General features: G+C 39.4%; 1 protein-coding gene across 1 annotated transcript in view; it reads right to left on the reverse strand.

Annotated features, from left to right (window-relative positions):
* Window positions 1–2117: 2117 nt before the first annotated feature.
* Window positions 2118–23683, reverse strand: part of IRAK2 (interleukin 1 receptor associated kinase 2) — an 862709-nt gene continuing 841143 nt past the window's right edge. The window contains exon 13 of the mRNA XM_044078636.1: window positions 2118–2351. Coding sequence (XP_043934571.1) covers window positions 2230–2351 — 122 coding nt within the window. The 3' untranslated portion in view covers window positions 2118–2229. The remainder of the gene's footprint in view (window positions 2352–23683) is intronic.

Genomic DNA, 23683 nt, shown 5'->3' on the forward strand with positions numbered 1-23683 from the left:
GTGGTAGGTATTAAATTAGAAGACATCAATAGGACATATATTAGATGCAGGGCAGGCAATTGTAACACAAAACAAGTAATTTATATTGCTACCTGTAATGCCTGCCCAGCATTTTATATTTTATATAGGTAAAACCGAGAGACATCTTAGGAAACGTATATTTGAGCATTATTATAAAATCAAGGTGAAAGACAAAAATAATACATTATACAAACATTTGTCTATTAAAGGAGACACACATTATTTTAAATTTGCTATAATTGATCAAGTAGATTGTTTGTTACAAGGAGGGAATTGGAAAGCCCTATTAGCCATGAAAGAGAGTAAATGGCAGATACTGACAGATGCCACCAGATATCCTGGCATCAATGAATGTATCAGTATCAAGCCATTTCTCATGACATAGTGTTATACTTAGTATTTGAATTTAGTTCTTTTTTGTCAATATTTCTTTATAAAATAGTCTAATCATTTTATCATTGTTAGTTCAATCATTTTTATTACACTTATTTTAATACATTTATTTTAATGTGGTTGTTGACACATTTTATAAAGATCTAAGAGATATATATGTATATATATTTTTATATTGACATGTTTATTTAAGTATATTAACTCCTCAATGTATTTTGGTGCCAAAACATCTATTTAAAATGTATGATTTAATTGTTACATGGTTCTGATGAAGTCTGTAGTATGCAGATGAAAGCACTTAACCAGATTACTTGATTCTAATTGTGTGGATTATAATAAATATATTTTTTCTCTGTTCGAGCTGTGCCGAATTTTGTGGAGTCCTGCACCAGCATTTACATCTACATTTTAAGACTGAAATTGGTTATTTGTGATCAGTATTCTACCTCAGTTAATAAAATTAAAAATCAAAAAATAGTACGCTAGTAGGAATGTAAGTCAATGAAGATGGAACAATTTATATTAATGACAAAGCCCACCTCTTCCCTAGCACTATGTGAATGACCACCACAACCATCATGTCACTTACAGACAGTTTCCAGAATGTTTATGGACAGGTATGTGAACTGCAGCATATCTTTTTATGAAGCATCACCTTCCAGAAAGTCTTCAACATCTGTAGAAGCACCTATCAGCAGCAAGAAAATTCTGTAAAATGTCCTATTCAGTACTATCCTTAGTGTACACAATCTTCTCCACTTCAGAAGGCAAGCCAAGGTTCTGCAAACTGGACTTGGGTCAGGTTTGGGGAAAAGGAAACCTATCTTTTCTCATTTAAACTAGAAGTTTTCCTACATTTGACTAACATGCAGACTGCTGTTGTCATAAAACTCTGCTTTACGTTAACTCAAGGGGACCATCAATTTAACACTCACAGTGCATACTTTTACTTCTTCAGAAATGTATCCAGAGATGTCCATGTTTCAGTACACTGGCACACACACTTCCCCTACCACCAACATACTGACTTTGCATTGGGTCATAAGCTACTTTGGTATTTCATGTCTCAGGTTCTTTTTCCCACAGAGTTGAATATGTCATCCTCTCCTCTTAGACATAAAAAGATTCAGAGTATAACGTGTGACACACTCAGTAACAGCAGACCTGGGAGTGATAAGTACAGTTCTCTACTTCTTATGTCCACAACCAGAGGCAAGACCAACGGTAATCAGAGGCAAATTCTCCAAATGAGAGACACTTTTAAATTATTGGTACTAATAACTTAAAAAGCTGACAGTACAGGACAAATGGATTCACTGTATTTTCTAAAGTAAAAGGACTCAGTGGTTGAAGTGCTCTAACGTTCCTAAAAATATATATCTCGTACAATTAAGAGGGACAGAGCAAAATTATCACCCAAAACCAGGGACAGCTAGTGCTATGGTCTGGGTACTGGCATTGGAATCTTTCACTGTAGACTGCACAGTCTGGTATCAAAAGGTCGAAGCAAAGAAGACATTGACTTTGTGGGAGGAGTTTGGCTTGAAGAGACTGTCTGTAATTAAAAGGAAGGGAAGAATGGTTATGGTAAAAGCATGTAACATATTGTTTTTTGAACAATGTCCACATTTCTTACACAGAGGTTACAGCGGCAAAATAGAACACATTTCCAGAGCACTTTTCTTTTAAAAAGTAAGCACACATTTAAATAGCAAATAACTGTGCATAATACTTATACACAACATCTTTTAATGCTAGTGACAATTTTTAATATTAAATAATTATTTTAAATATCACAATTTATACAAGACATATTTAAGATTCAAACAGTAAACCACTGTCAATCTCATTCTTGTTGTAAAGATCAATTTTCTCCATTAAGTCTCTCTTTGCTGCATTTATTTCAATTCCAGTGGGATGTGTCAAGGCCGCATCTCCTGTCAAGCATAAAAGAAACACAAATTAAGAAGCATAATCTAGTCACATGAACTGTTCTTTTTAAAGGCAGATTTTTTTTCAATAGCTCACAAATGTAAATATCAAGCAAGTCAGTTAAATTTACCAGCTCAGGTTAAATAACCTCCAGACTATATCTGTACAACCTCCAGACTACCAGTAACTTCAATAACATTCAGACAGAATACCTTTCTCAGTTACTTACCAAAGGAACATGGCATATCACGGTACTCCCTTCTGACTCATGACCAGCCTCCCCTTCATAATATCTCAATTCCAAGTTACAATCCAATTTTGTCACTATTGCCCAACAGTTGATAACTTCAACCACTAACTTACCAAAACTGCATCAAATAAACTAACTTAATTTGGGTAGTCGGTGGATTTAATTTCTCTGCAGGTGGAGGAGTGCATGCATTCATCATGAGAACAAGGTGTTCTTGACAGCTTATATCACAGGGAATGCCTAGAATTATTTCTTGCATCCATAAATATAATGCTTATTTGGCTAGAAAGCTACCAGGAGTATAGCCGTACTTGTGGAGTATAGGTTTTGACCTCCATTCAAAACAGACAATTGGAAACATTTTGTTGTGGAGTAGAGGTATAAAGCCCTGACTATGATCCCAGTGACAACAGTTTCATTTGGCAGTGTAGTGAAATGCATCATACAGTAAATATGTATTATAGTACTATGACTTAAAGAAGTGATGCATCCCATAACGGTTTGCCATTTGCAGGTGAATTTGTGATAAGTGAAGAAACTATTAACATTATTATTGTTATGTAAAAACAGTTTTTGCTGCACTAAGATTTTGTGTAACTTTAAAATTGCTCTTTTACCTCAAAATGCTGATGTATCCTGACAGTATTTACTCAGCTGATTAAGGTGAATGGATAACCAAAGATGTTTATCACTGTTGCAGTATCCTTAGCTATATGGGTTATATCATGCATGGGATATAAAGTACAGTTGTGTACACTTACCATAAATGTAGATGTTTGAGTGCATTCATTGTTGCAGTCATCACTTGTGGGTTAACCCTGATGGGTAGCCCTCGGTCGGCCTGAATACCAGAGTCAAGCTTTTCCCCTGCACCGGCTGCTGTCGCCTCTGGAGTGATGTCAGGTTGTCAGTGGTATAATGGAGAGCAACCGATACCATTACATCAGTTTTTCTTGCCCTAACCTGTAGGAGCCCCTGAAGGAAATGTTTTAGAGAGCCCCTGGTGGCCCAAGGTTGCAAGAATGACAGTTAATCTCCAAAAAGGATAAGATTAAGGGGCAAGGTGGGAGGGTAAATAGGACTGCAACAGTGAATACATGTGGACATCTACATTTATGGTAAGTGTACACAACTGTACTATGTTCTTCATGTTTCACTGTTGCAGTCATCACTTGTGGGAGGCTTCCCAAAGCTGAGGATGGAAGTATGAAATTCCTAGGATTGAGCTAGCATGCCTTGCAGGACTGCAGAGACAAAGCCTGTCCGAGCCATGGAGAGCAGAGGCAGGTGGTAGTGCTTTGTGAAGGTGTGGACTGAGGTCCAAGTGGCAGCTTCCAGGATGTCCCTGGTGGGTACTCCTCTAAGAAAGGCAGTGGAAGTAGAGGCTGCCCTAGTGGAATGAGTTCTGATAGATTTAGGAGGTGCTTTCCCATGAAAGGTGTAGCAGAACTGTATATAGTGAGATATCCATTTTGAAATGGTCTGCTTGGAGATAGCATTCCCCTCTTTCCCTGGGGTGAAGCCAACCAACTGCTGATCCATCTTTCTAATGGACTTTGTTCTGTTTAGGTAGTATCTTAACTGTCTGTGCATATCCAGTGCGTGCATAATTCTCTCCCCTTTATTCTGAGGGTTTGGAAAAAAAGGTGGGGAGATGTACAGCCTGTTTAGGGTCACATCTGATACTACCTTTGGAATGAAAGAGGGACTAGTCCTGAGAGACACCCTGTCTGCATGGAAGATAATGAAGGATTCAGTGGCCATGCTGAAGTTCTGACACCCTTCTAGCTGAAGTAATAGCCAAGAGAATGGCAGTCTTCAAGGAAAGGTGTTTTAGGTCTGCTGATGCCACTGGTTCAAAGGAAGGCAAAGCCAGCTTTTCTAAGACATAGTTCAGGTCCCAGGCTGGAGTGGGTGCCCTTCTAGGAGGCCTAATGTTAGATACATCTCTAAGGAACTGCTTAATCAAAGGGTGAGAGAAGACAGGCTGTTCAGCATGAAAGTGTGCTGAAATTGCTGACGTGGATTTAAAGGAGGAAAAGAAGAGGCCCTTGTTAAGTAGCTCCACTAGGTAGTCCAGAATAAGTGGGAGGGATGGCTGGGAGCTGCTGTTACCTTTTGAGAGGCACCAGGGGTTGAACCTTTTCCATTTCTCTGAGTAAGATTTCCTGGTGCTGGGCCTTCTGGCTACTTAATGTCTAGGACCTGCTTGCTCAACTGTGGGTTATCCCTGGTCCCTGGGGGATAAGCCATGCAGAAAGTTTGGAGAGTGTGCAGGTTTGGTTGCAGAATCTCTCTTCTGGCTTGTGTCAGGAGGTCTGCAGTTAAAGCTAGGGTCCTGTAAGGCTCCTTGGTCAGGCTGAGCACCAAGGGGTACCAATGTTGCCTGGGCCAATCTGGTGCTATAAGGATGGCTTTTGGTCCTTCCTGACTTATTTTGAGCAGTACCCTTGGGAGTAAGGGCAGTGGGGATGCATAAATGAAGAGCTTGGTCCATTGGAATGAGAGATCATCCATTTTACAAGCCAGGGGGTGGAACTCCATTTTGCATAATTTGTGCAGCTGATTGTTGTGTTGTGAGTCAAAGAGGTTCACCTCTGGTGTCCCCCAGGCCTGGGTGATTTGAAGGAATGTCCCCTTTTGGAGTTTCCACTTGTGGGGTTCTAAGTAGTTTGTGATTAGATGATATGCTAGGGTATTGTTTACTCCTGGGATGTACTGGGCTAACAGGTGTAGGCCCATGGAGGAGGCTGTCTGCCAGAGGCTCATGGCTAGTCAGCAGAGAGGATATGAGTGTGTCCACCCCTGCCTGTTGATGTACCACATGATTGTGGTATTGTCTGTTTTTATGAGGAGGACTCCTGGTTTTAGGGTGTCTTGGAAGGATGTGATAACCTTGTGAACTGCTATCATTTCCTTTAGGTTGATGTGCCAGTTAAGGTGCCTGAGGTCTCAAGAGCCTTGGGTGCACCAGGTATCTAAATGAGCGCCCCAAGCTGGGTCTGAGGCATCTGTGGTGATAGCCTGGCCTTGAGGAAGGTAGGTGAAGGGAAGGCCCTTGTTCTGAGTGCATGCCTCTGCCCACCAAAGAAACTCATTCCTCATGCATGGAATGAGGGGGAGAGTGGTCACCATAGATTGAGAGTGTTGGCACCAAAGGTTCTTTAGGTACCACTGGTGTTTCCTCGTGTGCAGCCTGGCCAGGGGAATCATGAGAATTCAGGATGACATGTAATCCAGTGTTTGCAGAATTTTCCTTGCTGTGAGTTTTTAATTTGGCAGAAAGCATTGTTTTTCTGGTGAGAGGAAGACTGTTTGGGAGGCTGTGTCCAGGAGTGTGCCCAAGAAGATGATCTGCCTGGAGGGGTTTAGGTTTGATTTTTTCCTGTTGATAGTGTACCCTAGAGAGGTTAGGGATGTTTGTACAAAGAGCAGGTCCTGTAATAACTTCTCTTTGTTGTCAGCCTGGATTAGGCAGTCGCCCAGATAAGGGTAAATCTGGATGTTTTCCTGTCTGCAGAAAGCAACCACTGGGGCCAGGGGAATTTTGTGAAGACCCTGGAAGCCGTAGATAAGCCAAAGGGTAGCGCAGAGAACTGAAAGTGTTGTGAACCTGCTCTGAAGCATATGTATTTTCTGCAAGACTCCCTTATGAGTATATGAAGGTAGTCATCCTTTAGGCCTAGGGTGGCTAGCCATGCATTTTTTTCCAGCATTGGTAAAAGTTTTTGAAGAGTTAGCATTTTGAATTTTGGGACCTCTAGGAAGGTGTTCAGAGTGGACAGGTCGAGGATGGGTCGCGCAGTGCCTTCTTTTCTTGCCACTAGGAACAGTCTGGAGTAGAAACCTTTTCCTGCTTGCTCCTGTGGCACAGGCTCCACTGCCCCTTGAGCATGGAGTATGTGCACTTGTTTTAATGTTTCCGCCCACTGATTTGGAGGTATATTTTGGTAACCTGTTGAAGTTGGGACTTGTTGGAAGGTAAAATTGTAACCCTGGAAAATTATTTTTAATACCCACTGGTCCTTTGTTACAGACAGCCAATTTTGATTGTAAATGGATAGCCTTCCTCCTAATCTCTGATGGGAGGGGGAGTCATTGCACGTTCATAGAGTAGGGAGTGGACTTAGAACTCCCTGCTGTGGGAGTGGTGGAGGGCCATTGCTTAGTCCTTCGCTGACCTTGGTTTTGTGGTCTAACTGATCTGTCTCTGTGAGGCCTCCCTTGAACCTGTCTATTGGGGCTGGGAAAGACCAGTGCTTAGAGGGGAAAGTGTCTGCTGAATCTGGGAGGTTGAACTTGGAGGAAGTCCTTTACTGTTTGCACAGATTTAGCTTTCTCCTCCATCTTTTTGATGGCCTCTTCTGCTTTTGATCCAAACAAGTGGTCTTTATCCAGGGGGGCATCAAGTAGTTTTGATTTTACATGATCAAGCAGTGGCTGTTCTTTTAGCCATGCGTGCCTCCTAATGACCGAACCTGCCACAGCGACCCTGCTTGAAGCTTCTAGGGCATCGAATACGCAGTGCAGGGAGTGTTTAACTACTTGAGAAGTAGAGTGCAGAAGATCTGCTAACTCTTTAGAAGTATTAGTGTCAGGTAAAGTTAAAACTTTTAGTCTCATAAGTTCCAAGGTGTGCCGTTGATATTTTAGCATATGGAAGTGGCAGTTTAGAGCTCTAATAGCTAAGGTTGTGGAGGTGTACACTTTTTTACCCCATCTGTCTAGAGCTCTAGAATCCTTGTCAGAGGGAATTGGGTTTTTTGATAAGCTAGCCTTTGCCCCTTTGGGCCCCTGTATGATGACCTCTGGGTCTTTTGCAGGGTTTTTAAACAAATACTTATGTGAATCAGGCACCCTGTAGTACCCATCAGGTTTTCTAGGAGCATGGGGTATGGCATCAGGGGTGAGGCTAGATTCACTGAAAACATCATCCACCACATCCAGAATAGAAGGGATGACCAAGGGCCTGTGCTGAGAAAGATCTAGAAAGTCTCTTAGTCTTTTCTTAGACTGAGGATAATCCTGGGCTTCCCAGTGGAAATGCTCTCTGAGTGTGCAGGGTTTCCTCAAATGAAAGATCCTGTGGGGGGGGGGGGGCAGAAGGAATAGATTCCTCTACATCAGAATCCTCAAAGGAGGTGAGGGGTTGTTGTTCCTCATCTGAATCAAGGTAGTCTGAAAGTTCACAATCTGGCTCTGTGTGAACTTCAAGGGAAGTATCCCTCTTTCTTTTAAAAGGAGTGGTATGGCTACCCCTGATGAAAGTGATGAGGTCATCCACCATTTTCAGTAACTGTGTCTGAGGTGGTGGAGGAGGAGGAGTAAGATGGTGACTAGAGACTGTTTTCTTTGGGGTGGTCTTGATTTTAGACCTTGGTAAATCCATTTTTTATTGGGATGCAGTAGTCGGGGGTGAAGACGTCAGTTTTTGCATTGAATCGGTTGTGCGATGAACCTGCTCAGAAGCCAGTGCCTGCGTAGTGGCTCCGGACCCAAATGAAGCAGGGACAACTGAGGAATCAAAAGATGTAGCATTCCTTGGCAGCATACTGGACTCCGAAAGGGTCTCTGTAGAGGCCTGCGAAGGAAACGAGTCGGGCATCAGGGACTGCGAATGCACCTCACTGAATTCCTGAGAACTGACGACTTGCTACTGGGATGGGTCGTCTGAAGTCTTAAGTTTGTGTGGTCTGTCCCTTTCTTTATCTTTTCATTTTTTTGGGAATATCCAAGACTGTTGACTGATGGATGGCATTTCATAATGCGAGGAACTACTTTGGAAATGCCTGCCTACAAAATCAGCTCTACAGTGAATAGCCCTAGAATTGAAAAGTGTGTAGAACTGACAATGTAGGATGTCATGGTCAGGGCCTAGACAAGTAATGCACAAAGTATGGAAGTCTCGACGTGGTATTTGTTTTCCACAGTGGAGACAATTATTGACTTTTTCGGACATCGGTTAGAGCAAGAAAAAGGTCCCCAATGGGGTACTTAGCTTTAGTCGTTTTCTGAGTCATCGTCCACTCTGGCAATGACCAACTGGCACACATGCAAAATGTGTTTGCTTTGTGCTCCATGGCAAGAAAGACTGATGTAATGGTGCCAGCTGCTCTCCTTTATACCACTGATGACCTGATGTCAGTCCAGAGGCGACAGCATCTGGCACAGGGGAAAACCTTGACTCTGGTATTCAGGGCTGATTGAGGGCTACCCAGCAGGGATAACCCACAAGTGATGACTGCAACAGTGAAACACGAAGAACATCAGCTGGCCAGCTTCCAAAGCTTAAGGGCACCTTACACACCTAGACCATTGATAGCTTGAGCAGAACTATAGTAAACCAACATTTTGGGCACCAAGCCCTTCAGAGCTTTCTTGCTGCTGAAGAGTGCTCCTCTTGTGGGCTTTCAAGGATCAATGGTCTCCTAGTGTTTGCTACTGCTGGGCAGATACATTCTCCTCTGGAGGGGAAAAAACTTTCACAACTTATTTCATGACTAAAACAATAACTTTAATTGAAATTGTTTGTATTATGCTACAGATTTTTTTTCTTGGAGTGTCATATGACTTTTCAGTCAGTTAGAAGACTGTGGTTCTACTTTTTCTTTTAGTGTAAAACTTGATAAATTTAACATTTTCTCTAATTTTTTATGAGAAAACTTTTATAAAACTGTGTTTAATGGGTTGGGGTAAGTGTATGTTGTTAAGTGTCACAATGTTTTTTATGGTGAAAATGCTGCCTTTTTGACACTCAAGTTTTACCAACTACCACTGTCAGTTTTACCTGGACATCAAGCCTCATTCTCAGCTTTACTATGGAACAACTTACAGTTTTCCCGGTTCTTCCTTCCCCCAGCCACAAAAAGAAGAACATTTCTAGACAAACCTTGACCCTTCAGTGGGTCACTAAGGTCTCACCTACTGATGGGTTGCCCTGCTGTGATCATTTCTGTTTCATCAGACCAATCATTTTCTTCCTTGGTTTCCTCTGATGTAGTTCCTTCAGTCACCATGGACTGGAGGTTAGACACATCCTGTGCAGCTGTTGGGAGTGTCCTTAGTGGGCATGGAAGAACCATACTTGGAGGAAGGAATGGGAAGTGCTTCTCTACCTAGTCAGACTGGGATGTCTACACCATGGGGTGATGTCCCTGACAGGAGTCAGTCTGCTTCTGTGGAGATCCCACTTAAAACGAAGCAGAAAGTTATGTTCTCCTGTCTCTGTTACTTTAAACAAGGATGATTTATTGGGCTAAGATCAAGGCTCACTTCTTAATCCTTCTCATTCTGCATTTACTGGTAAAAAAAAAAAATGTTCTCATATTCTGAAGACTCCCAGTGTGATGAAAGGGAAAACATTGTCATGGAAAAATATTTGTTTTCTCCCCTCAGGCGACTGTTTCTGAAAAGAGTATTGTAATTGTCCCTTGGAAGAATTTTCTTTTTTGGAAAATATTTCTAGAATGAACCAAATGTTTCAGTGGGAGCAAAATGACATTCTGGTTTCTTTTAAAAAATATATTATGATTTATTACAACTGGGATTTCCTCATCCTACTCCTGTTTCTCCTATTTTTCCAGATCTGCATAACAGCGAGTCCGCAATCTGTAAGAAGGCAGATAGATTGTACAAAATACCTCAGTCTTACAAATTTTTATTTTCTAATCTCAGACGTGACTATGCAGTGATTTCATTGGCAAATCAATCTGCAGCTAAAGACTGGGGAGGATGGGGAAACCATTGACAGACTTGGGAAAAAGAGCATACATCTGCTACACTTATTGTTAGGCTTCATGCTTGTCAAGCTTGCATACTAACATTTTGCTTGCTTCATTTAAGAATAAGAGGGACATTTTAGAGGAACAAATTTCTCTGACTATACTGACTTCTGTTTTCATAGGTTCATAACTGTGTACTAGGCTAATGGCCCTGGAGCCTTTACATGCCTAGCCCATAGAAGTGCCCTGGCACCATGCCACCCAACGTTTAGTTCCCAGTACCTCTATCAAGTACAGCCACTGGAGTGATCCCCGGGGTGAACTTTCTATTACCCATCCACTCATCAAGATTTCTCTTGAAGAGGGTCAGCGAGCTGCTCTGCTTGACATGTATGGGAAGTCTGTTCCAGAGCATGGGCAGTCTATCCCTCCAGCATGTTCTGTTGATTTTGGTAATGAGGTTGAGGTCTCTGGAGAATGTGGTGAGGAGGGATTGGGATTTCTTTAGAAGTAGCAGTTCTAACAGAGCTGGGTCAGACATGGCTTTGTAAGACAAGTGGAGATTACCTCTAAGTAGGCAATATGAGACAGAAAATGGCTGGAGTCTTTTGAGTCTGTCCATCTCTTTGTGAGATACCTCTGGGGCCTCACCAGCTGTTGCAGGTGTCTAGTGAGGTACATGCCAAATGGGGCATTATACTCAATAATTGGTCTAATGAGGGAAGAATAGAGAGAGATGATGACCTGTTTCTTCCTAGATGCAAAACCCTTGGTAATGAGATGTGCCACACAGAAGGACTTTCTGACCACAGTGGCAATGTGGTGGCGGTCGAAGGAGAGGTTGCTGTCAACATGTGTCCCAGATCTCTTATAACACCTTCAGTGTTCAATGGGCTCCCATCAATGTGGTAATTAGTGGGAACTGAGTTTTTAACCAAAGGGGATGACGATGCATTTTTTGGCATTAAGCTTAAGGCCATGGTTTCGACACCATTCATTGGTCTCAGTGAGGCCTTTCTGTAGGATGTCTGCATCACTTGGGGAGTTGATAATGGTTCCCAGCTTGCAGCTGTCTGCAAACTTGGTCAGCCAGAATCCATTTATGTTGGCCTGGACTTCTGAGAAGTAGATGCTGAACAGGAGAGGACCCAGGACCGATCCCTGTGGGACTCCACTAGTGACTGGTCGGCAGTCTGACTTGGGAGTCCGCTACTTTCACACTGTGTGTTCTATCTGTGAGCCAATTTGCAAGCTACCTCGTGATATAGGGGTTAATGCCTAGTTTGGTGAGTTTATCAATAATTCCAGAGTGAGGAATGGTATCAAAGGGCTTGGCCAGACTGAGGTAGGCTGTATGCACTGCCTTACCTTCATCCACAGCCCTGGTGACTGACTCAAAGAAGTCAACCAGGTTGAGCAGGCATGATCTCCCTTTCACAAACCCAAATTGCGTGAGGTCTAGAGTTTGGAGATTTCCAATATCTTTGTTAATCAGGTCCACGATGATGTGCTCCATAGCTTTACACAGCAGACTCATCAGACTAATGGGGCGATAATTCCCAGGGTCTGTAGTTGCTCCCCCTTTATGGAGAGAGATGACTGCAGTGCACCATTCGGTAGGGACAAAGCCAGAGGTGAGACTGTGACTGAACAGGACACACAGATGTGGTGTCAGTTCGCTTTGGAGTTCATGTAGAACACAGCCAGAGATATTATTGGGTCCCATGGAAGCTGTATTCTTGGCCTTGGACAATGTAGCTTTAAACTGTGCTGCAGTAATGCTGGGTGCCTGACATTCTTCCAGTACTGTGATTGGTCCTTTAGGGGGGAGAGAGGGGTAAAGTTGGCACTGAATCTCAGCCAGTATGTTGGCAATATCTGTTGGCTGAGTATAGGAGGTACCATTGTACAGTATCTCAGAGCAAATCTGGGTATTGCTGTGAAGGTTCTTGATAGCTATAGAAGGCTTTGTGATTGTTTTTAGTGTCTGCTGCAATTCTGCCTTCATAGCTGGCTTTAGAGGATTTGATGAGGGAGCTCAACATTTTGTTGAGGTTAATAAGGGAGTTTTTCCAGTCTTGGGACTTCACCTTTTTCTGCAACAGTTTCTTCCTTCTGTTGTGAGTTTATTAATGGCATGGGACTACCAGATTGGCTTCCTTTTTTTGGAGGAGAGCATCTTGGTTCTGTTGGGTATGGCTAGTTCCATGCATTTGTGTACATGTTCGCGCAGTGCACTGGTGTATGATTCGGCAGTCATGCAGCTATTTTCCATTGGCATGGGTGCCGTGAAATTAGCCACCTCTGTTTTTAGGAGTCCACAGTCAGCTTTGGAGAAGTTTTTCAAGGTGGTTACCTTTGTGTGGGGGTGTGGGTGAGATGTGTATTTCCAAGGTGATTACTTTATGGTTGGATCTGACCAGGGACGGATTGACTATTGGTGTAGAGCAACGGTCGCCCATGTTAGTAATAACCAGGTCAAGGATGATGCTTCCTGTAGTGGGGGTCAGAATAAGCTGGTCCAGGGCACTGGAATTGATTTATTCCAGAAAACTTTGGGCCAGTGTATTGGTGCTCGAGTAGTTTTCCCAGTTGATGGAGGAGTAGTTGAAGTCTCCTAGTAAGAGTGTGTTGGGTTGGACCTTGATAGATTCCAGGGTGCTTAGGAACATTGAGTGAGTCTAGGGACATGGTTGGGGACCGATAGCAGGCTATGACCTGTATCGCCGTCTTACCCAATGTTAGTTGTATCTGAAGTATCTCAGATGCATTATGCTGGGCTTGTAGTCTGGAGGTGTGCATATCTTTTATGAATATGGAGGCACCACCACCTTTGGAGCTTTGATCCATGTTTCAGGGCCGAAAGGTGTGGAATGAGTCATAGCCTGGTAGCGCAGGGGTGCTTTCTGCTGCTTTAAACCAGGTCTCCATTACAGCACAAATGTCGATGTTCTCCATTTTGAGGAGTGCTTTCAGCGAGTGCATCTTGAGATTTAGACTTCTAGCACTGAGCAGCATGACCCTTAGATTGCATTTATTTATAGCTGTTAGAGTGGTAATTTTGTCTTTGGAACATCGCCTAAAAAGGCACTATAGGGGGTGCATGAGCCTTAGCCAGTACCCGGAAACCCAGGGGTGACAGATGAAGGCCATCTCTGGCAAAGCATCGAGGTCTGTCAATCATGTTATCCCAAGCAGACAGATACTGGATCCCCTTAGAATGAGGAAATCCAGTCTCAAGTAACTAAGAATTCTTTGAAGTGTACTTATGACTCACCTGATGCCTCTTTCTTAGCATCAGCAGCTGAAACTATTAGAACGTTTGCTTGATTACATTCTCAAAATTTACCTGAGGATGTTAAAGCTAAACTGACATTCAAAAAACAATGGCAAGGATGCTACAAAATAGACGGGAGCTTCTCAGAAATCAGGATAGTACAACAAGTCTGAATGACTATTTTCAGATGCCCCCTCCCAGGCAAGACCTTAACTCTCTCCCAAAATCTGGCTCTCCACTTCTCTCTTTGGCAAAAAATAGTATCAAAACAATAAAAAATAAAGAAAAACGAAGTCCAAGCTGACAAAGATTTATTAGCAACAACCAAATAACTACCATTGACCTAGGTTTCGTCCTAAATGATCGGACTTCTTCAGAATACTAATATCAACTCCAAACACACTTATATCTAAAAAAACATTCCAATTATCCAATTAATTAATGAATCAATTGAAACACAAACACAATCAGTTAAAATTGAAAGGCACTATGGTTACCTTACAATATATGCAATACAAAATAATGTTGCCTATCTAAAACTACCATTTAAAATAAATATATTGTGCTAAAAATGAATATGTAAACATAAATATACATTAATACAAAAACCAAAATTAATGTAAATATTGAAACCATGTTTGAATTTCACTTCTGACTAGTAATATGTTTCAGCTTAAGTAAAGGCTTAATAGAGCAATAATCATTGAGTCCAGGGTAATTTTGTGCATTTAATCTAAGCTGCCATTTTAGTTCACATAAATTCAAATGTATGTCTAAAATCCTTCCCTGTTGGTCAGCTTTTACCTGCTGTAAAATACAAAATTAAAAATATGACCAGCATTACCAACCAAGTGTCTTGCTAAAGCATTAGTAGATTTAAGATGTTTAATATCTATAAGATGCTCCTTAACCCTTTCCCTAAAATACCTACACGTTTTCCCCACATAAAATGCTTTACAATCCTGACATTTGGCAAGATAAACCACATTTTTAGTATAACAATCATAATGACCCAGGATAGAAATATAACAATGTTTAATCATTAACTTACTACCTGTTAATAAAATATGAGAACATATGGAACATCTTCCACATTTAAAATTACCAATCATTCTATTAGTAGAGGGCCCCTTTAACATTAAACTTCTTTCAAAAATATCTTTAAAAGAAAAATCCTTTCTGTAAACAAACATGGTTTTTTTTACCAAATTTGGACGCAAAATCTTTTTCCATTTGTAAAAAAAACAATTTCTATTAATAATCCTTTTAATCACATTGGAGTCCCCATTATAGGTACAAATGTACATTACAGATGAACTTGTCAAAATCCTTCCCTGTTGGTCAGTACATTGCTTAAAGTAATGCCCTTCAAAGAATACAAAATTATTATGCAGGACCATTTCCATGAGTTTAACGAAAAAGTTAATTTGATCCTGCTCATAAACTCCTGTTGCCTATAACTGTTGTTCTAACCAGGTTAACCCTATATCATGTGGAATGACTGAAAACAAATTACAAACATCTATGGTTAGAAAAAGAAATATTATCATTAACTTCATTTGGACTCATGAAAAGGAATGGTATGATTATTATCAGATCTAAGTATGGCTTTAAACACACCCACGTCTCTTTTATACTTAATTTCCTTAAATAAATCCAAACACAACTTTTTAGGATAACCTCTATTCATAAATAAGGATACCATAAAGTTTAATTCTTCAACAAATTCTATTTCCTCACTAATCATCCGGGCTGCCCTAACCATTTGGCCTTTTACAATAGCCCTTTTCTGATGGTTGGGATGCCAGCTGTTGTACTGGAGATATGAATTGGAAAAAGTGGGTTTTCTATAGATATTCGATTTAATTAAACCACAAACCCTATCAAATGTTAATCTAACATCCAAATAAGTAATAGTGTCTGAATGATATTCACGTGTAAATTTCAAAAACCATACTGTACTATTAATATATTCAATAAATGCGTCCAAAATAACCAAGTCACCTTCCCAAATTATAAAAATGTCATCCAAAAATTGTGAATATAATTTAATAAACTTATTAAATTCACTGTGAAACAAGTAGTGTTCTTCCCAGTACGCCATAATATAATTGGCATAAATGGGGGCACAAGCGGCCCCCATAGCCACACCAGTACGTTGCTTAAAGTAATGCCCTTCAAAGAATAAAAAATTATTATGCAGGACCACTTCCATGAGTTTAACGAAAACTTTAATTTGATCCTGCTCATAAACTCCTGTTGCCAATAACTGTTGTTCTAACCAGGTTAACCCTATATCATGTGGAATGACTGAAAACAAATTACAAACATCTATGGTTAGAAAAGAAATATTATCATTAACTTCAAAAGTCTTCACCCTCTCCAAAAAATGCCATGAATCCTTGGTAATATAGGGAAAACAGCTGATACCCAATTTCATATGATGGTCTAAAAATTGACTAATAAAGCAAGCTTTGCTTCTTTTACCATCAACTATGGCTCTAAACTTCACATTGTCCAATTTATGAATTTTAGGTATACCAAAGATTCCACTAACCACAGGAAATGGGTTAGTCAAAAATTCATGTTCAACTTCAGTCAATTCACCCTGATACAACATATCATCCAAAAAAAGGTCTACTTTCCTATATGCAATATTAATTTCATTAATACTCGTTTCAATATAATTATCTTCCATAAGCACTGACATCATAATGCTAACATAATCACTATTGTCCACAATCACCACACCATTGCCTTTATCAGGCTTCATAATACGTATATTTCCCATTCTACCTATATTATCCATCAACAAATACTCCTCATCTGTCATATTAGATTGTGGTTTTCTTGTCCGCTGTTTAAAATAATCTCTAATGTCAAATTCACACATTTTTTCAAACAGAGCCACCGTGGGGTTCAAGGGGGGATTAAGAACACTTGGTTTAGAAATGCTATTATCTTTCTCAATGATATTACTGGAATTACCAGCATCAAAGTATACCCTTAAATTCATTTTCCATGTAAACATTTTCAGATCTATAAGAGTGTCAACCAAATTACCCTTTCTACAAGGAGCAAAAGTAAATCCTTTGGAAAAAAGGTTGACACACTCAATACCAAAAGAAACACTAGAATAATTATACAGCTTAAAATCTTGCACACTGTTTTCCAAAACAATTGGATTACTCAGAATACCATATCTCGAATGGTCGAACATAATTGCCTCTAAATCAGGCTGACACATCCCTAGGTTATTAGTTCCACCATTCTTAACTTCATTAATATCAGTAATGAAGTCAGAGCATCCGACAATTTGTTTGGCAACTTGTTCAAAACCTGCACATGCCCCTGAAAAACTCCTGTGTTCAAAATTGTCGTCATCCAAAACTACCAAAGATGTTGACAAAGCACTAACTGGCCTAAAGTTACTGAAACCACACTCAATATGTAAATTGAACCTATTAGGATCAATACCATCTACATAATCACAAACTTCATTACATTCACTAACATACGACGTACATTTAATTTCGTCCATAACAGTGTGCGTACTTATATTTAACAATGTGTCATGGACGGCTTCAACACCAAAATCAAATGAAATATCCTGAACATTATAACTCATATTATCGCCATTAACATGTTCAAAATCAGCACATGCCTCTAAGCAGCTACTGTGTTTACTAATGTCATCGTCTAAACCTTCCAAGGATGTTGACAAGACACTCACTGGCCTAGGATTACGACAACCACACTCACAATGCTGATAGAACTGATTAATATCAACACCATCAGCAATTTCACAAGCTACATTAGGATTACATTCACTAACAAACGACATGCATTTAATTTCATCCGGAACAATATACGTGAATGAATTTAACATAATATCATGGGCAACTTCAAAGTCAAAAACAGAAGAAATGTTTTGAACGTTGTGACTCATAAAGCCACCTGAAACAGGCATAGGCAAAGGGCATTGTTCAAACTCAACTTTAGTGTCCGTTGGATCACCAAGTCCGCCACTAACTGCCTCAGTTTCAAATATCTTGTCCATTGAACCAGAGTCCAATATAATTACGTCACTTGCCCTGCCAGCACTAGGAGTAAAATTAATTACCTTCGTGATTTCCAAGCTCCTTTCTGGAAATTGTTGGTGGGATATCCCGCTTTGGGCTGTGCCCCCAACCGACCAACCTCTCTTTCTTCGTAGGATGGTTCCCTGTTCCGGATCCTCTCCGAACGTCTCACGCCCTCCCCTAAAGGGCTCTCATCTTCACAGTTAGAAATATTATCCACTACTTGCTTCCCTGACGTCATGATGTCACCCGATTCTGTACTGTGATTAGTTGACACATTCCGGTTGCCATGCCGATGGGGTTCCCTCTTCGATTGCAGATAAATGTTACCTGCTTCATAAACTTTAATGTCCCGTTGTATTTTCTGAAGTTTCTTGTGGTAAATAGCCTCACAGCTACAATCAATTTCCTTCACAATGTTGGTGTAATTTGTATAGTACTGATCAAACAATAAATCCTTGGTGATACTGTCATTAATGGACTCAAGATCAGCAAGAAACGCATCAATTTTAAGCTTGTTATATTTCACCATGATGTCCATTATACTCAATCCAGTTTTATCAAATAACGCATGTAATTCGTTGATCATATCGATGTTACCTTCTATCCCATTTGGATATCTCCACACATGTAAGCCCTTCGGCACCATCTCAAGCTCGATATTCCTAGCCAAATATGTTGCATCAGGGTGAATTGACTGAAGTTGAACATGAATTTTTGACTAACCCATTTCCTGTGGTTAGTGGAATCTTTGGTATACCTAAAATTCATAAAGGATTGGACAATGTGAAGTTTAGACCCATAGTTGATGGTAAAAGAAGCAAAGCTTGTTTTATTAGTCAATTTTTAGACCATCATATGAAATTGGGTATCAGCTGTTTTCCCTATATTACCAAGGATTCATGACATTTTTTGGAGAGGGTGAAGACTTTTGAAGTTAATGATAATATTTCTTTTCTAACCATAGATGTTTGTAATTTGTTTTCAGTCATTCCACATGATAAAGGGTTAACCTGGTTAGAACAACAGTTATTGGCAACAGGAGTTTATGAGCAGGATCAAATTAAAGTTTTTGTTAAACTCATGGAAGTGGTCCTGCATAATATTTTTTTATTCTTTGAAGGGCATTACTTTAAGCAACGTACTGGTGTGGCTATGGGGGCCGCTTGTGCCCCCATTTATGCCAATTATATTATGGCATACTGGGAAGAACACTACTTGTTTCATAGTGAATTTAATAAGTTTATTAAATTATATTCATGATTTTTGGATGACATTTTTATAATTTGGGAAGGTGACTTGGTTATTTTGGATGCATATATTGAATATATTAATAGTACAGTATGGTTTTTGAAATTTACACATGAATATCATTCAGACACTATTACTTATTTGGATGTTAGATTAACTTTTGATAGGGTTCGTGGTTTAATTAAATCGAATATCTATAGAAAACCTGCTTTTTCCAATTTATATCTCCAGTACAACAGCTGGCATCCCAACCATCAGAAAAGGGCTATTGTAAAAGGCCAAATGGTTAGGGCAGCCCGGATGGTTAGTGAGGAAATAGAATTTGTTGAAGAATTAAACTTTATGGTATCCTTATTTATGAACAGAGGTTATACTAAAAAGTTGTGTTTGGATTTATTTAAGGAAATTAAGTATAAAAGAGACGTGGGTGTGTTTAAAGCCATACTTAGATCTGATAATAACCATACCATTCCTTTTTATGAGTCCACTAAGCCAATCCATTTGACAAGTTCATCTGTAATGTACATTTCTACCTATAATGGGGACTCCGATGTGATTAAAAGGATTATTAATAGAAATTGGGTTTTTTACAAATGGAAAAAGATTTTGCGTCCAAATTTGGTAAAAAAACCCATGTTTGTTTACAGAAAGAACTTTTCTTTTAAAGATATTTTTGAAAGAAGTTTAATGTTAAAGGGGCCCTCTACTAATAGAATTATTGGTAATTTTAAATGTGGAAGATGTTCCCTATGTTCTCATATTTTATTAACAGGTAATAATTTAATGATTAACCATTGTTATATTTCTATCTTGGGTCATTATGACTGTTATACTAAAAATGTGGTTTATCTTGCCAAATGTCAGGATTGTACAGCATTTTATGTGGGGGAAACGTGTAGGTATTTTAGGGAAAGGGTTAAGGAGCATCTTATAGATATTAAACATCTTAAATCTACTAATGCTTTAGCAAGACACTTGGTTGGTAATGCTGGTCATATTTTTAAATTTTGTATTTTACATCAGGTAAAAGCTGACCAACAGGGAAGGATTTTAGACATACATTTGGATTTATGTGAACTAAAATGGCAGCTTAGATTAAATGCACAAAATTACCCTGGACTCAATGATTATTGCACTATTAAGCCTTTACTTAAGCTGAAACGTATTACTGGTCATAAGTGAAATTCAAACTTGGTCTCAATATTTACATTTAATTTTGGTTTTTGTATTAATGTATATTTATGTTTACATATTATTCATTTTTAGCACAATATACTTATTTTAAATGGTAGTTTTAGGTAGGCAACATTGTTTAGTATTGCATATATTGTAAGGTAACCATAGTGCCTTTCAATTTTAACAGATTGTGTTTGTGTTTCAATTGATTCATTAATTAATTGGATAATTGGAATTTTTTTTAGATATAAGTGTGTTTGGAGTTGATATTAGTATTCTGAAGAAGTCCAATCATTTAGGACGAAACCTAGGTCAATGGTGGTTATTTGCTTGTGCTAATAAATCTTTGTCGGCTTGGACTTCGTTTTTATTTTTTATTGTTTTGTATTTTTTTGGTTCTTGGTCGGTTGTTGGTCTAGATGAAAAAATGGTATCAGACAGATGGGTTCTGAGGTTAATCCATCTGAAGTACAAGATAGCAATGGGAGTCCCTCCCTCCATTTCAAGGGATTTATTCTCATCCAACAGACTAAACTCCCCTTTTCCCTCCTAAAATTCAGCATCTGCTGAATTGGGGGGGGGGGTTATAAAGTCTGTTTTCCCTTTTCTGACAGGGAAAGGTATTTACTCAAGAATGTTTGTGGTCTCAAAAGAAAGAAGACTTGTGGAGACCAGTTCTAGATCTTTCCTTTTTCAATCATTTTATGAAAGTCCCAGAGTTCAAAATGCTATCTCTTCACAACCTGTTACCACTTATTTCTCCTTTCAGTTTTTGCTAACACTAGATTTAAAGGGTGATTTGTACAGCCTCAGATATCAAACTTTCTAAAGGTTTTCAGTGTCTGGATTAGACTATCAGTTTTCTGCATTACATTTTGAGTTATCCACTGCTCCAGGGGTACTGATGATGTATCTAGCTCTAGTGATGGCCTACTGCAGACTGCAAGTTATTCACGTTTTTTCTCTTAGTCAACTTGCTTACCTTTGCAAAGTCTTTTTCAAATTGTCAGAAATATCTCACTTAGATAAGCAAATTAATTTACAGACAGGGTTTCTAGAAGAACATTCAAAAGTCTTATTTGATTCCTTCCTACAAGACTGTTTTCCTGGGGTATCTCCTAGATACCTCAGTACAAATAACTTTTTTCTGCAGGAAAAAGGAGATCTATATTTAGATCTATTACTGAGTTTTCACTTAGTCCAGGACTTCAGCAAGGGAATTTCTTAGGATACTAGGGTTCACTGCATCTATGCTGGTCATGTTTCCTCTAGTTAGACTCCACATGAGAAAGATTCAGTAGTATCTAAAATATTTATGGTTCCAATATCAATACCTCCTGACATTTCAGATTCTAGTTTGGGGATTTGTAAAAAAACAGAACTGCTTAGGTGAAAGAGATCAATTTTTATCTGGATCCAGGTCAACCATTCTCCCTTCGAGTTCCAGCACAGTCTGTAATACCTGATGCCTCAGACCTTGCTTGTGGAGCAGTGTCTGTGGGGGAAAAATACAGGGTCTTTGCTGGCAATTATAAATGCAATTAACTCCCTCAATCATTTGTGATCACCAGAGCCACTACAAGTGATTACAGACAATGCAACAGTGGCATGGTATATATACAAACCAGGGTTTCCAGATCTAAAACTCTGTGCAGGTTAGCTGTGGTAACCTTGGATATAGCACGTCAGCACAATCTCACCTCTATGGGCATCTTACATTCTGTCAGAACAATGCATTGTGGCAGCCAAGCTGAGTAGGACCAGAACAGACCCTCACAAATGCAAAATTTAATTAGGGGGTCTTCCAAGTATTTGAGCTAGCTGTGGAGATGAGCTCAGGTAAATATTCTGACCTCCATTTACAACAAACAATTGGAAAAAATTTGCTGTAGGACTCCTTGCAGACAGGCCTGGAAAACAGATGCATTCTTATTTCCTTGTATGAAATTGTTCTTATATGCTTTTCCACCCTTTCTATTAATATCCGGGGTCATTCTGAAAATTCAAAAGGACTCTCCAGAGATCATTGTGGTGACTCTCTTGTGGGCAGGGCAGCAACGGTTCTCTTCTTTTGGAAATACAACAAAGCTTCCTCACAGATTGGGCCTACTCATAACAAGACGGGGATGTCTGATTACCTTTTCTTACATCTGAGGACATTCATTGAAATGAAAACGCAGTGTGATTGTAAAGCGTTTATGTATCTGTTCTTTGGTGCTGTTACAGTTTTTGATTAGTGGATTAAAGCTGGATTTATTACCATTTACTGCCTGATTCTCCTTCAGCTGCCTTTCTTTTGGATGTTTGATTACCTCAAACTTGAATCATCTGTTAACTGTCTGGATGATAGAATCTAAATACTTTTTAGGCACCTATTTTGTGAGGACATTTCGCAAAGAAGCCCGCTACTAAGAAATCATATATTAGAAAATGGAAAAGATTTTCTAGTTAGTGACAAAATAATAACCAAGACCCTTTTAAGGCAAATATTTCTCTGGTTCTGTAACATTTATGTGAGTTATTATCCGCTAGCCTTTATTACTCCTCTGTCAATGTTCATTTGTCAACCATTTCAGCATATCTGCCCATGGAACTCTTTCAATACATTCTTACATCAAAATGTTTTTGAAAGGGGTTCTGCATATTCAGCAACCTAGAAAAAAATGGCTTCGCCTTGGGATTTTAATTTTGTCTTGGAAAAATTAACTCTTGCTCCATTTAAACCGGCTCATCAGTCTTACTTGAGGTTCTTAATAATAGAAAACATTTCTGTTGACTGCTCTGACTTCTGCAAGAAAGGTATCCGAGTTGCAGGTTCTCATGGTGTCAGCCTCATCTCACTTTCCACAAAGATGGATCTTCTTTGACAGCTAATCCTTCTTTTATGCCTAAGGTGGTATCCAAGTTTACTTTCAGCCAAGCTTTATGTGACATCTTCATTCTGAGCCAGTAATAAAGCAGCAAAAAACAGAAAATATTCTCTCCACACCATCAAACCAAAAACAAATTTATTAAAACTGACAAAGCTTTCGGATAGCAAGCTATCCTTCCTCAGTGTGTTACATAAAACAAAAGTTAAAAACAAGCATTTATACAAAAAGCACATGACACAGCCACAATTCAATTATAACACATAATTGACCCTTAAAGACATAGCAGAGTAAGTGAATCCTTAATCAAGCAAAAAAAACATTTTATTATTAGTATTTGTACTAATCTTTCTAAACAAGTTTAAATATAACCTGTTAATTTATATCAAGAATTCTCAAAAGGCATAGATAGCAGCCACAAAGAAGCCCTTTTGAAACAAGAAAAAAACTTTTGTTGTTACTATTTTTCATTTTTTTCCTAATCTTCCTTTGTCTTCTCTTTAGAACTGGTTTCAAGGTAACCTGTTTGTTTACACCAGGGGCTCTATCTGCTTCAAGTCTCACTATCCATTCATATTATTTCATATCAATATTATTAATATGATCATAGGTTCATAGGTTCGTATTGAGCTATCTGCCCGAAGGCATATATTAGCCCAGCCACATTGTGCGGTATTCACCGCCCCTTTAGTAGTTCCCTAGACCCTTGT

The sequence above is a fragment of the Protopterus annectens genome, chromosome 7.part1, assembly GCF_019279795.1.
Source record: "Protopterus annectens isolate FY-2018-M chromosome 7.part1, PAN1.0, whole genome shotgun sequence".
Taxonomy (NCBI): domain Eukaryota; kingdom Metazoa; phylum Chordata; order Ceratodontiformes; family Protopteridae; genus Protopterus; species Protopterus annectens.